This window comes from Macaca nemestrina, chromosome 13 (genome assembly GCF_043159975.1).
Source record: "Macaca nemestrina isolate mMacNem1 chromosome 13, mMacNem.hap1, whole genome shotgun sequence".
NCBI classification, from domain to species: domain Eukaryota; kingdom Metazoa; phylum Chordata; class Mammalia; order Primates; family Cercopithecidae; genus Macaca; species Macaca nemestrina.
Window position 1 is genome coordinate 7,030,425 of NC_092137.1, and position 15,491 is coordinate 7,045,915.

General features: G+C 40.4%; 1 protein-coding gene and 1 long non-coding RNA gene across 3 annotated transcripts in view; one reads left to right on the forward strand and one right to left on the reverse strand.

Moving 5' to 3' along the window:
• The window catches only part of LOC105486547 (radical S-adenosyl methionine domain containing 2), a 34,240-nt gene extending 31,052 nt beyond the window's left edge, over positions 1-3,188 (forward strand). For both annotated transcript variants that reach the window (XM_071076175.1, XM_011749452.3), the window contains exon 6: positions 796-3,188. In XM_071076175.1, coding sequence (XP_070932276.1) covers positions 796-960 — 165 coding nt within the window. In that variant the 3' untranslated portion in view covers positions 961-3,188. The remainder of the gene's footprint in view (positions 1-795) is intronic.
• LOC105486548 (uncharacterized) overlaps positions 1-15,491 on the reverse strand; it is a 32,043-nt gene that overhangs the window by 9,832 nt on the left and 6,720 nt on the right. The window lies entirely within an intron of this gene.

A 15,491-nucleotide genomic window follows, 5' to 3' on the forward strand; every position in this document is an offset into this window, starting at 1 on the left:
GCAAACTAGCTGGTCTCCACATATTTGGAAAACACATAGTTGAACCAAAATTTGCTTTTACCAATTGAATAACATTTTGCTTCAACAAGTATTACTTGTGCTCCTATGAAACACTCAGTGTAGGTCGTAAGGAGTGTGAAGAAATCATTTCTGCCTACAGAGTAGTCTAGGACAGAATAAAACAAATGAAAATGGATGGAATAAGATTAAAACAAAGAGCCTTAGCAGGTCATAGAAGACTCTTGTTGATCTGGCACCTGCCTGCTTCAGCAGCGCCTTTCTTTACATCCTCTCTCCCTTTCTCAAAACAAGCCTTTATTAATATTTACGTGTGTACATGCATGCACTTTATACATGCACATCGTTTCTATTCCAGAAATACCGTCTACCTCCAATTTCCCCAGTACATCATGCTATATCACACTTCTGTGCTTTTATGATACCATTCCCTCCAATTTAAAATCTCAACACATAATTCAGATGTCAGCATTTGGGGGAAGCCTCTCCTGATTACCCCTTCCCCCAGTGGAGCTACATCTGCCCACGCGGAGTGCATATCATTCTGTTTATCGTGCACTTAGGTGTCTACAATGCTTAGCCCAGCCTCTTCCACCAGATCATGAGCTGCTTGAGTAGAGGGATGCGGTCCAAGGGGTTCAATATCAGTCACAGATTTCAAAAAATATCTGTCGACATGACTGGAATATCAAAAGCTATTTGGGATTAATACTGTAGATTGAGTTCTACAGGATTCATCACATGGAAATATACCAGTTTCTGTTATGAATTTTCTAGATGCGCTTTCTGAACTGTAGAAAGGGACGGAAGGACCCTTCCAAGTCCATCCTGGATGTTGGTGTAGAAGAAGCTATAAAATTCAGTGGATTTGATGAAAAGATGTTTCTGAAGCGAGGAGGAAAATACACATGGAGTAAGGCTGATCTGAAGCTGGATTGGTAGAGCGGAAAGTGGAACGAGACTTCAACACACCAGTGGGAAACCCTCTGGAGTGACTGCCATTGTCTGCAGTGCTATCCCGTTGGTGTTTCCCAGTGGTTGAAAACCTGACTTTCTGCTGCACATGACATCTGATTACCTGTGGTCACTGAACACATAAATAACCTGGAGAGCAAATCCTGAGACAATGGAAAACCACGAACTTTACTTCACTGACTTATAACCTTGTTGTTATTGAAACAGCACTTCTGTTTTTGAGTTTGATTTAGCTAAAAAGAGGGAATACACACAGGAATAATGGCCCCAAAAAAGCTTAAACAAGGTCCCTATACACAGGACCTGACCTTTAGCTCAGTGGTGCATTTGTAAGAAATAAGCTCTAGTGATATCTGTGGGGGCAATATTTAATTTGGATCTGACATTTTAAACAATGTTTACTGTGATTTCTGTATTTCCATTTTGAAGCCATTTCTTGTTCCAGGTTTGTTCGTTTGACAGAGTCAATATATTTTGCTAAATATCCAGATACCAGTTTTCACATCTGAGACATTATGAAATATCTGCTTCAATTATTTCTGCTGGTTATAATGCTTTTTTTTTTTTTTTTTTGGCCTTTATGCCATTGCAGTCTCGTACTTTTTACTGTAAAGTATAGAAATAGTCAACAGATGTTTCCAAGAACATATGCTATGATAATCCTACCAATTTTCAAGAAGTCCCTAGAAGGAGATAACACATATTTACATGTGTACATGCATGCAGTTTATACGTGCACATTGTTTCAATTCCAGAAACAACGTCTACCTCCAGTTTCCCCAGTACATCATGCTATATCACAGTTCTGTGCTTTTATGATTCCATTCCCTCCAATTTAAAAAAGGGTGCAGCCCTGCGCATGGTGGCTGTTCCGTGAATGCTGGCTACCTATATATGTGTGGTACCTGTTGTATTCCTTTCTCTTCGAAGATCCTGAGCAAAACCAAGATACGCTTTCCATTTGATGATGGCGTTGACATGGGCGCAGTGCTTGTACTGCTTTGTTCACCTATCATTTGGCCACATGAGGCTGTCAAGCAAAAGAATAGGAGTGTAGTTGAATAGCTGGTTGTCCCTACGTTTCTGAGAGGTGACGGCACACAGGATTGGCATAAGATATCCTAAAATCACGCTGGAACCTTGGATGAAGAAGAATGTGAGCAAGAGCAGAGAGAGTGCCTAGATTTCATGTCAGTGAATCCATGTCACCATATCATATTTTTGAATGAACTCTGAGTCAATTGAAATAAGCTACCATCTAGGTCAGTTTAAGAAGAGTCAGCTCAGAGAAAGCAAGCGTGAGGGAAAATGTCACGTAAACTAGATCAGGGAACAAAATCCTCTCCTTGTGGAAATATCCCATGCAGTTTGTTGCCATAACTTAGTATCTTATTGCCTAAAAAATAATTTCTTATCATTGTTTCAAAAAAGCAAAATCATGGAAAATTTTTGTTGTCCAGGCAAATAAAAGGTCATTTTAATTCAGCTGCAATTTCAGTGTTCCTCACTAGGTGGCATTTAAATGTTGCCTGATGTCATTAAACACCATCCAGAAATTCTGCTTCATAATCTGTTTTCAAGACTTGGTAATTTTGAAAGTTTTGGTTTTTATAACTTTGTTTCTCAGAAAAAAAATATATTCCTACTTAAATTTTAAGTCACTATAATTCAATTTAAATATGTGCGTGTCTCATCCAGGATAGGATAGGTTGTCTTCTATTTTCCTTTTTACCTATTTACTTTTTTTGTTAGAAAAGAGAAAAGTGAATTATAAAGTTGTTCCCCATGGGTTTTGATTGTATCTAAGCTATGATGACCTTCATATAATCAGCATAAACATAAAATAAATTTTGTACTTAACATGAGTGCACTTTGCTTATCCTCACGGCACGGTGGCTCACGCCTGTAATCCCAGCACTTTGGGAGGCCGAGGTGGGTGGATCACGAGGTCAGGAGTTCGAGACCAGCCTGGCCAACATGGTGAAACCCCGTTTCCACTAAAAATACAAAAATTAGCCAGGCATGGTGGCATACACCTGTGATTCCAGCTACTCAGAAGGCCCAGGCAGGAGGATTGCTTGAACCTGGAAGGGAGAGGTTGCAGAGCCGAGATAGTGCCACTGCACTCCAGCCTGGGTGACAGAGCAAGACTCCATCTCAAAAAAAAAAAAAAAAAAAAAAAAACAAGAGTTTAACTAAGAAGGGTCACATGTGTGAAAGCCCCAAGGACACTGTTTGATATACAGCAGGTATTCAATCAGTGTTATTTGAAACCAAATCTGGATTTGAAGTTTGAATCTTATGAGTTGGAGTGAATTTTTTTCTAGCTGAGGGAAACTGTATTTTTCTTTCCCCAAGGAGGAATGTAATGTAAAATGAAATAAAACTGTAAGCTATGTTTAATACATTTTCAGCTATTTTGTCCACTATTATTCACGTGCCACGCCCACCTCCCCCCCCCCACCCCCGCCCCGCAACCCACCACCACTGCCTAATGCAGTGGTAGGATTTGCAAGGCCTTAATGTTTAAAATATTCAGATGTTAATTTCTCTTAAAGGGGAGAAATAAGGACTTCTAACATTACAGTAAATTCAAATTCAGTCTATATAGTGTTATGCTTTAAATTTTCAGTTTTAAATGTGAGTGTTAGTTTTGTAAAACACATTCAATTGAGAAATCAAGGAACAATTTCTTGGAGGTATCTTACATGTTAAGGGAAGATATTTTACATTGCATTTAATTATTTCTTTTTTTAATCCAAAATTTTATTTGACCGTGTTTGTCTACAAGTGACAGTATCATTTTTTACATTAACTAGAACTGGAGCCTGGAGATAGAAAATAAGTCTAGTTACATAAAAATTTTAAATGTATGCACATTTGAATTTATCAATTATGAATATATACACTCTACACAATGAATTGTGGAGAATAAAGTAGCAAACCATTGTATATGACAAAGTAATTTCTAGCACGTGTGTGTGTGTGTGTGTATGTGTGTGTATTACACTTTAAGTTCTGGGATACATGTGCAGAACGTGCAGGTTTGTTACATAGGTATACACGTGCCATGGTGGTTTGCTGCACCCATAAACCTGTCATCTACATTAGGTATTTCTCCTAATGCTATCCCTCCCATAACCCCCCAGCCCTGACAGGCCCTGGTGTGTGATGTTCCCCTCCCTGTATCCATGTTTTCTCATTGTTCAACTCCCACTTATGAGTGAAAGCATGCATTGTTTGGTTTTCTGTTCTTGTGTTAGTTTGCTGACAATGATGGTTTCCAGCTTCATCCATGTCCCTGCAAAAGACATTAACCCATCCTTTTTTATGGCTGAATAATATTCCATGGCGTATACGTGCCACATTTTCTTTATCCAGTCTATCATTGATGGGCATTTTGGTTGGTTCTAGGTCTTTGCTATTTGTGAACAGCACTGCAATAAACCTAGGTGTGCATGTGTGTTTATAGTAGAATGATTTATAATCCTTTGGGTATATACCCAGTGATGGGATTGCTGGGTCAAATGGTATTTCTGGTTCTAGATCCTTGAGGAATCACCACAATGGTTGAACTAATTTACACTCCCACCAACAATGTAAAAGTGTTTCTATTTCTCCACATCCTCTCCAGCATCTGACTTTTTAATGATTGCCATTCTAACTGGCGTGAGATGGTATCTCTCATTGTCATTTTGATTTGCATTTCTCTAATGACCAGTGATGTTGAGCTTTTTTTCATACATTTGTTGGCCACATAAATGTCTTCTTCTGAGAAGTGTCTGTTCATATCCTTTGCCCACTTTTTGATGGGTTTGTTTATTGTAAATTTGTTTAAGTTCCTTATAGATTCTGCATATTAGCCCTTTGTCAGGTGGCTAGAATGCAAAAATTTTCTCCCATTCTGTAGGTTGCTTGTTCACTCTGATGATAATTTCTTTTGCTGTGCAGAAGCTCTTTAATTTAATTAGATTCCATTTGTCAATTTTGGCTTGTGTTGCCATTGCTTTTGGTGTTTTAGTCATGAAGTGTTTGCCCATGCCTGTGTCCCAAGTGGTATTGCCTGGGTTTTGTTCTAGGGCTTTTATGATTTTAGGTCTTACGTTTAAGTCATTAATCCATCTTGAGTAAATTTTTGTTTAAGGTGTAAGGAAGGGGTCCAGTTTCAGTTTTCTGCATATGGCTAGTTAGTTTTCCCAACACAATTTATTAAATAGGAAATCCTTTCCCCATTGCTTGTTTTTGTCAGGTTTGTCAAAGATCAGATGGTTGTAGATGTGTGGTGTTATTTCTGAGGCCTCTGTTCTATTCGATTGGTCTATATATCTGTTTTGGTACCAGTACCATGCTGTTTTGGTTACTGTAGCCTTGTAGTCTAGTTTGAAGTCAGATCACGTGATGCCTCCAGCTTTGTTCTTTTTGCTTAGGATTGTCTTGGTTATACAGGCTATTTTTTGGTTCCAAATAAAATTTAAAGTAGTTTTTTTCTAATTCTGTGAAGAAAGTCAATGGTAGCTTGATGGGGATAGCATTGAATCTATGAATTACTTTGGGCAGTATGGCCATTTTCACAATATCGATTCTTCCTATCCATGAGCATGGAATGCTTTTCCCATTTGTTTGTGTCCTCTCTTGTTTCCTTGAGCAGTGGTTTGTAGTTCTCCTTGAAGAGGTCTTTCACATCCCTTGTAAGTTGTATTCCTAGGTATTTCATTCTCTTTGTAGCAGTTGTGAATGGGAGTTCACTCATAATTTGGCTGTTTGTCTGTTGGTATAGAGGAATGCTTGTGATTTTTGCCCATTGATTTTGTATCCTGAGACTTTTCTGAAGTTACTTATCAGCTTAAAAAGATTTTGGGCTGAGATGATGGGGTTTTCTAAACATACAATCATGTCATCTGCCAACAGAGACAATTTGACCTCCTCTCTTCCTATTTCAATACACTTTATTTCTTTCTCTTGCCTGATTGCCCTGGCCAGAACTTCCAATACTATGTTGAATAGAAGTGGTGAGAAAGGGCATCCTTTTCTTGTGCCGGTTTTCAAAGGGAATGCTTCTGGTTTTTGCCCATTCAGTAAGATATTGGCTGTAGTTTTGTCACAAATAGCTCTGATTATTTTGAGATATGTTCCATCAATACCTAGTTCACTGAGAGTTTTTAGCATGAAGGGTGTTGAATTTTATCGAAGACCTTCTCTGCATCTATTGAGATAATCATGTGGTTTTTGTCATTGGTTGTGTTTATGTGAAGGATTACGTTTATTGATTTGTGTATGTTGAACCAGCTTTGCATCTCAGGGATGAAGCTGACTTGATCATGGTAGATAAGCTTTTTAATGTGCTGCTGGATTTGGTTTGCCAGTATTTTATTGAGGATTTTCACATCAATGTTCATCAGGGAATATTGGCCTGAAATTTTCTTTTTTTGTGGTGTCTCTGCCAGCTTTTAGTATCAGGATGATGCCGGCCTTATAAAATGAGTTAGGGAGGAGTCCTTCTTTTTCTATTGTTTGGAATCATTTCAGAAGGAATTTGTACCTTCTTTGTACCGCTTTGTACACTTTGTACACTTTGTACCACAAAGTGTACAGCTCCTCTTTGTACCACTAGTAGAACTTGGCTGTGAATCCATCTGGTCCAGGGCGTTTTTTGGTTGGTAGGCTATTAATTACTGCCTCCATTTCAGAACTTGTTATTGGTCTATTCTGGGATTCGACTTCTTCCTGGTTTAGTGTCGGGAGGGTATATGTGTCCAGGAATTTATCCATTTCTTCTAGATTTTCTAGTTTATTTGCATAGAGGTGTTTATAGTATTCTCTGATGGTAGTTTGTATTTCTGTGGGATCAGTGGTGATATCCCTTTTATCATTTTTTATTGTGCCTATTTGATTCTTCTCTCTTTTCTTCTTTGTTAGTCTGGCTAGTGGTCTATTTTGTTGATCTTTTCAAAAAACCAGCTCCTGCATTCATTGCTTTTTTTTGAAGGGTTTTTCATGTTTTTATCTCCTTCAGTTCTGCTCTAATCTTAGTTATTTCTTGTCTTCTGCTAGCTTTTGAATTTGTTTGCTCTTGCTTCTCCAGTTCTTTTAATTGTGATGTTAGGGTGTCGATTTTAGATCCTTCCCACTTTCTCCTGTGGGCATTTAGTGCTATAAATTTCCCTCTAAACACTACTTTAACTGTGTCCCAGAGATTCTGGTACGTTGCGTCTCTGTTCTCATTGGTTTCAAAGAACTTACTTATTTCTACCTTCATTTTGTTATTTACCCAGTAGTAATGCAGGAGCAGGTTGTTCAGTTTTCATGTAGTTATGTGGTTTTGAGCGAATTTCTTAATCCTGAGTTCTAATTTGATTGCACTGTGGTCTGAGAGACTGTTTGTTATGATTTCTGTTGTTTTGCATTTGCTAAGGAGTGTTTTGCTTCCAATTATGTGGTCAACTTTAGAATAAGTGTGATGTGGTACTGAGAAGAATGTATATTCTGTTGATGTGGGGTGGAGAGTTTTGTAGATGACTGTTAGTTCTGCTCAGTCCAGAGCTGAGTTCAAGTCCTGAATATCCTTGTTAATTTTCTGTCTTATTGATCTGTCTAATATGGACAGCAGGGTGTTAAAGTCTCCCACTATTATTGTGTGAGAGTCTAAGTCTCTGTAGGTCTCTAAAAACTTGCTTTATGAATCAGGGTGCTCCTCCTGTATTGGGTGCATATATATTTAGCACAGTTAGCTCTTCTTGTTGCATCAGTCCTGTTACCATTATGTAATGCCCTTCTTTGTCTTTTTTGATCTTTGTAGGTTTAAAGTCGGTTTTATCGGAAACTAGGATTGCAATCCCTGCTTTTTTTTTCATTCCATTTGGTTGTTAAATATTCCTCCATCCCTTTATTTTGAGCCTATGTGTGTCTTTACACATGAGATGGGTCTCCTGAATACAGCACACTGATGGCTCTTGACTCTTCATGCAATTTGCCAGTCTGTGCCTTTTAATTGGAGCATTTAGCCCATTTACATTTAAGGTTAATACTGTTATGTGTAAATTTGATGCTGTCATTATGATGCTAGCTGGTTATTTTGCCCGTTAGTTGACGCAGTTTCTTCATAGTGTCAATGGCCTTTACAATTTGGTATGTTTTTGCAGTGGCTCGTACCGGTTTTTCCTTTCAATATTTAGTGCTTCCTTCTTGTAAGCCAGGCCTGGTAGTGACAAAATCCCTGAACATTTATTTGTCTGTATAGGATTTTATTTCTCTTTTGTTAATGAAGCTTTGTTTGGCTGGATATGAAATTCTGTGTTGAAAATTCTTTTTTTTTTAAAAAGGTTCAGTATTGGCCCCCACTCTCTTCTGGCTTGTACAGTTTCTGTAGAGAGATCTGCTGTTAGTCTGATGGGCTTCCCTTTGTGGGTAACCTAACCTTTCTCTCTGGCTGCTCTTAACATTTTTTACTTCATTTTAACCTTGGTAAATTTGACAATTATGTGTCTTGGGGTTGTTGTTCTCGAGGAGTATCTTTGTGGTGTTCTCTGTATTTCCTGAATTTGAATGTTGCCCTGTCTTGCTAGGTTGAGGAAGTTCTCCTGGATGATATCCTGAAGTGTGTTTTCCAACTTGGTTCCATTATCCTCGTCTCTTTCAGGTACACCAATTAAACATAGGTTTGGTCTTTTCACATAATCCCATATTTCTTGGAGGCTTTGTTTGTTCCTTTGCATTCTTTTTTCTCTAATCTTGTCTTCACGCTTTATTTCATTAAGTTGATCTTCAATTTTTGATATCCTTTCTTTCACTTGATCGATTTGGCTATTGATACTTGTGTATGCTTCATGAAGTTCTTGTGCTGTGTTTTTCAGCTCTATCAGGTCATTTATGTTCTTCTCTAAACTGGTTATTCTAGTTAGCAGTTCCTGTAACCTTTTATCAAGGTTCTTGTTACCCAACTTCTACTTCTGTCAATTCATCAAACTCATTCTGCATCCAGTTTTGTTTCCTTGCTGGTGGGGAGTTGTGATCCTTTGGAGAAGAGGCCCTGTGGTTTTTGGGATTTTCAGCATTTTTGTGCTGGTTTTTCCTCATCTTTGTGGATTTATCTACCTTTTGTCCTTGATGTTGGTGACCTTTGGATGGGGTTTTTCCATGGGCATCCTTTCTGTTGATGTTGATGTTACTGATTTCTGTTTGTTAGTTTGCCTGCTAACAGGCCCCTCTTCTGCAGGTCTGCTGGAGTTTGCTGGGGGTCCACTCCAGACCTTGTTTCCCTGATTATCACCAGCAGAGGCTGCAGAACAGCAAAGATTGCTGCCTGCTCCTTCCTCTGGAAGCTTCGTTCCAGAGGGTCACCTGCCAGAGGCCAGCTGGAACTCTCCTGTATGAGGTGTCTGTTGACCGCTGCTGGGAGGTGTCTCCCAGTCAGGAGGCATGAGGGTCAGGGACCCACTTGAGAAGGCAATCTGTCCCTTAGGAGGGCTTGAGCACTGTGCTGGGAGATCCACTACTCTCTTCAGAGCCAGCAGGCAGGAACATTTAAGTCTGCTGAAGTTGCACCCACAGCCACTCCTTCCCCCAGGTGCTCAGTCCCAGTGAGATGGGAGTTTTATCTATAAGCCCCTGACTGGGGCTGGGGCTACTGCATTTCTTTCTTTCCTTTCTTTCTGATGGAGTCTGGCTCTGTTGCCCAGGCTGGAGTACAGTGGCCTGATCTTAGCTCACTGCAGCCTCTGCCTCCTGGATTCAAGTGATTCTACTCCCTCGGCCTCCTGAGTAGCTGGGATTACAGGTGTGCACCACCATGCCCATCTAATTTTTATATTTTTAATAGAGATGGGGTTTCACCGTGTTGGTCAGGTTGGTCTCGAACACCTGACCTTGTGATCCACCCGCCTTGGCCTCCCAAAGTGCTGGAATTACAGGTGTGAGCCCGGCCGGGCTGCTGCCTTTCTTTCAGAGATGCCCTGCCCAGAGAGGAGGAATCTAGAGAATTCATCTGGCTACAGCCACTTTGCTGTGTTATGGTGGGCTCCCCATCAGTTCGAATTTCCCGGCAACTTTGTTTGAACTGTGAGGAGAAAAGAGCCTACTCAAGCCTCAGTAATGACAGACGCCCCTCCCCCCACCAAGCTCAAGTGTCTTAGGTCGACTTCAGACTGCGGTGCTGGCAGCAAGAATTTCAAGCCAGTGGATCTTATCTTGCTGGGCTCTGTGGGGGTGGGATCCGCTGAGCAAGAGCACTCGGCTCCCTGGCTTCAACCCCGTTTCCAGGGGAGTGAATGGTTCTGTCTCACTGGTGTTCCAGGGGCCACTGGGGTATGAAGAAAAACTCCTGCAGCTAGCTCAGCGTCTGCCCAAATGGCCGCCCAATTTTGTGCTTGAAACCCAGGGCCCTGGTGGTGTAGCCACCCAAGGGAATCTCCTGGTCTGTGGTTTGTGAAGACCGTGGGAAAAGCATAGTATCTGGGCTAGATAGCACCATTCCTCACAGCACAGTCCCTCACAGCTTCCTTTAGCTAGGGGAGGGAGTTCCCTGACCCCTTGTGCTTCCTGGGTGAGGCGATGCCCCACCCTGCTTTGGCTCACCCTCCATGGGCTGCACTCGCTGTCCAACCAGTCCCAATGAGATGAACCAGGTACCTCAGTTGGAAATGCAGAAATCACCCACCTTCTTTGTTGGTCTCACTGGGAGCTGCAGACCAGAGCTGTTCCTATTTGGCCATCTTGCCAGTCCTCCAAGTCAAGTTTAATTATACAAAAACCCCATATATGCTTAGGAGAACTATAGCAAGTCCACCTCAGATACTACTAAAATAGACTTAAAAGATCAGAACGATTGTAACAATATTTATTTTTATTATTAAAAAATACACATTTGGAGGATTTTGAAAACAGTAAAACAAAATGAAGAAAATTAAAATTACCCATAATTGTGTCACATAGAGGTAACTGGTAATTTAGCTTACATCTTTCCAGTCACATATATTGCTTAGTAGAATTGCATTCATACTCAATAATTTTATTTTTCACATGTCTTCTGAAGTTTTTTAAAGTAAATTAGCATTTTATACTTTAATGAGAACAGCCAGTTCTCAGCAATTCACACTAATAGATGAGAAAACATTCAATGGCATTAAAAAGTCAAGAGTTAACTTGAGAAAAACCACTGGATTTGGTTTTTGAGTTGTTTACATGTTTGTTTATGGATGTGAGTGGTATCCTGTTAATTTTGGTAATATTCTCTACACACACACACACACACACACACACACACACACAAATAAAAACAAAGCTTCTCTGTGAAAGTTCATTCTTGGGGAATCTGGAAAACTGCCCAAACATTGTTTATTTTTTCATTCAGGGCCGCCTCAACTTGTTTCTAAACCCCTCTCAGCAACACGTCTGAATAGACTGACCTTTGTCAGTTCTCTTCCTGGGTTATACTCAGCTTTATCTTTTACGTTTTCTGACATCTACTCTTGTGAATAACCAGAAAACCTTTGTATATGTGTAGCTGGTGCCATCTGCTTTTGCGAAGAATACCTCATTTTTCATTAAATCGTAACTCAGATATCACTGTTTCCTGGAAGCCTAGTAGACAGCAGGCATTCAAATGCTGGTTGAGTCAAACTGACCTGAATTAGTCAGCTCAGGCTGCCATAACAAAATACCATATACCATGTGGCAGAAACAACACACACGTATTTCTCTGGAGGCTGGAAGTCCAAGATCGGTGCCAACTGTTTCAGTTCCTGGTGAGGCTTCTCTCCCTGGCTTGCAGATGGCTGCCTTGTCCCTGTTCTCATATGGAAGAGAGAGAGAGCTCTCTCTCCTCTTACAAGGCCACCATCCTTTTGCATAAGGACTTCATTTGAACTTAACTACCTGCTAAAGACCCTGTGTCCAGATATAGTCACACTGGGGATCAGAGCTTTGACATGTGAATTTTGGAAGGAGACAATTCAGTCCATAGCATGACCCATCATTGAAATAGTAAGATGTAGTATACCTAATAGATTTGACCTGACTTTGATGGCAATTAATAAAGCCACTTCTATTGAAATAGGCGGTGCTGTGAGTAGTATGACTTGGTGACACCTGGAAGTTTCCTATTGCCTCCATCAGCTGTGACAGAGCCTGCAATATCTTCATCGTGATTACGTTTGCAATTTCTCCACTGATTTTCTGTAAAACTGAGGGAGTTTGGGGCAGTAGCAAACATTAATCTTGTTCTTCCAGTTGTCGTGGGGATGAGTCAGCACCACCTTTCTCTCAGGTATTGGCCAGGAGAGGGAAAAGAAGGGAACAGAGAGCAAACTGAAGCTATGTCCTACCTATTTGCCTACCATAACCTGGTGATGCATGGCAAGATCCTTGTAGTTGAAAGGTTTAATTCAGGAACAGCTGGGTGCATATCTACCATGTGGTGAGACCTGTGCCAGACGCTATGGGAAATATCCAAGAAGAAGAGTTAGGCTTTTCAACTTTGAGAAATTTGCAAATGTTAGGACAAGAGTTAGACACACGAGGGAGTTAAACAACTGAGTAAGAGAGGCAAAGCAGTGATAGAAAAGGCACAGGCCATGGAGGCAGCCCGGCTTGAGCTGCAGTACTGTGTTTGATTAAGGGTGAGATACTTAGGTTCACAAAGGCCCAGTTTCTTCATCAGCAAAATGAGGGATCAATGCAAAGATTAGAGTAAGGACTTCAGTTAATTACACAAACAGCTCCTGGTAGCCTCTGGTAGCTACTAACAGTCTCTTTTGTCATGAGCAAAAAGAGAGGACATTTGGGTTTGGGGAGGAACACCTTAGAGAACAGGAGGCTTAAGACGGCTGCCCATTAGTTCACTTACTCATTTAGTATGCACCTATGATATATCAGGTTTTATAGCAAGTGCTAAAAACGCAAAAATGAGCATGAGATTGTTTGGTTGCTAAGGTGCTCAAAGTTTAGTGGAGAAGGCAGTCTTGTAAACAAATAGGTAAAATAAGTGTTGAAGGATGGTAGAAGTAGCAACAAAGTTTTCACACACATACAAAAAATACATGGCTGACTCTGATCTCTCATTCTATATCTTAATAGGAATATTGAGATGAGTGCTTCCCCAGAGCTCAGGTCTGAAAAATTCAGTAGAACATAAACTTCTAAAAATGTTCTGACTACTCATCCATAAAAAAGAATGAATTAATGGCATTTGCAGCAACTTAAATGAGATTGGAGACCATTATTCTAAGTGAAGTAATTCAGAAATAGAAAACCAAACGTTGTATGTTATCACACTTAAGTGGGAGCTAAGCTATGAGGATGCAACGGCATAAGAATGACACAGTGGGCTTTGGGGACTCAGTGGGAAAGGGTGGGATGTGGGTGAGGGATAAAAGACTACAAATTGGGTGCAGTGTGTACTGCTCGGGTGATGGGTGCACCAAAGTTTCACAAATCACCACTACAGAATTTACTCATGTAGCCAAACACCACCTGTTTCCCCAGTAACCTACAGAAAGAAAAAACAAAACAAAAAAAATGCTCTGCTCTGTTTTGTGAAGGGTCCAATGTCGGCCTTCAAGTGGCCTCAAAAATCAGAGACACAGAAATGTGCAAAGCAACTGGATATAAGACAGCACAGGGTGGTGGGAGCCAGGGTGAGGTAGAAAACATACTCCTCTTAGAGGCATTCAAGTTTTATAAAACATGACACTCCCCAAGTGAAATACCTCTGAAGATCTGACTTGTCTTATCAGATGCCTGTCTTCAAATTCAAGTCTCAGTGCCACCATGACTATCCCCTAATTTATTCGATGGTATGTCAGGCATTAGCTGTTCACTGAAAACTGCTAACCTTAATCATTGTTCCTTGAAGGAAATATTTTTACTCCCTGTTGTAAAGACGTTGAGTAGTTTTCATACCCCTTTCTGTGAACATGAGAAAATTATACTTTCTCACCTTTCAGTTAAGCAAAGCTACTCGTTCTGGCCAATGATGAGTGCGTTTAACTACTGGTACAAGGCTTTACAACATTTGCTTTTGGGGCCACAGTGATTACAGAGGAGGCCTAATGTTGAGATGGCTGAGTCTAAAAACAGGCAACCTTGATCTTGTGTGCTAATTGGGAGGATAGTACTGAAGAGACAAACATGGTCATAGCAAACTGCATGCATGGGACAGTTCACCTTTTGAGATTACTTGTTACTGTAACACAGATTAGCCAGTCCTAACCAAAATGATCCCATAACAAATAACATTCAGATTGTCTAAGGCTAATGATGGAGATACAATTTCAGTAGGGGTTAAGGCATTTGGACTTCATAGTCCCGTTTCACAATATTGACCAAGATTTACATTCTCCGTGGGGGTGGCTCTACAACTGATAGAATCACAATAATCTCAGTTTTGGGAGAATGTGCCTATGCCTCCTACCAGTGGACACACGATTCTTCTCTTAAACTATATGGCCCTTGAGGGTAGAGAGCATATTTTAGCAGCTAACAATTTTTGAGCCCTGAAGCAGGCATGGCAAGTATGGTGTTAAGTGCTTTGACTAATTTTTATTTTAAATGCTCAGAGAAACCATCTAAGAGAAGTGTAATCATCCCTTATTTTATAGCTGGAGCGGAGGGAGTCTAACTGACATGACCGCGCGCATAGCTAGATCTTGATGAAACATACTGACTTTGGCGGCCAAGCCCAAACCAAGCTCAGGGAGATGGTTTGTCCTTCTTCCTTCCAAACTGCCTGGGACTCAGCTTCTGAGTTTCTGGGTTTTATTTGTTGTTGTTATTTGTTTGTTTCAATCCATGAAGCCTGCTCCCCTCTTGATGATGAGAAACTGTGAGTGCATGTCTTCTTTGGAGGAAGTGGCTTGTGGCCTTGCCCTGTGATCCTCTGATAAGAATATGTTCTCAGAAATACAACCCAATAGACCAAACTTTCACACAAAGATATGAATTGAGAGAAGGAAGGAGAAGACAGATGAATAGAGATCTTCATACACGTGCAAGATGGGGAAAGGAGAGAGAGGAATTTGCATTCTTTCATTGGAATATTACATTCTTTCACGTCTAATGCCAAACATACAAATATAATAATATAATAAGAGAGTAATAAAAGTGGTGTGAGCACAACTCAGCAGAAAGATTGGCTAACCCAGCGGGGTGACAGAAATGTTACTAGAGGTGTCAGTGGTGCACTGAAGTTTAAAAGAGTATGAGAAATCTTCCAGGCTGTCAAGGCATGGGGATTTGATGAGAGTGTTTGCGTTTGTTATTGTTGTTGATGGGGGTGGCGATGGTGTGTGTGTGTGTGTGTTTGTGTGTGTGTGTGTAGAAAGAGAAAGAGAGAGAGAGAGAAGTTTTTAAGTACTGTATGTATTTTAAGAAGATTGAATTATCTAAGGTTAGGAGCATTTAAAATAATAGCAGAATAAAAGTCAAATACTTAGAAACACACAGCAATGAGACAAAATGATCTCTAAAGGGGCTTTTAAGTATGTTTCAGTCCACAAAGGGTCTCT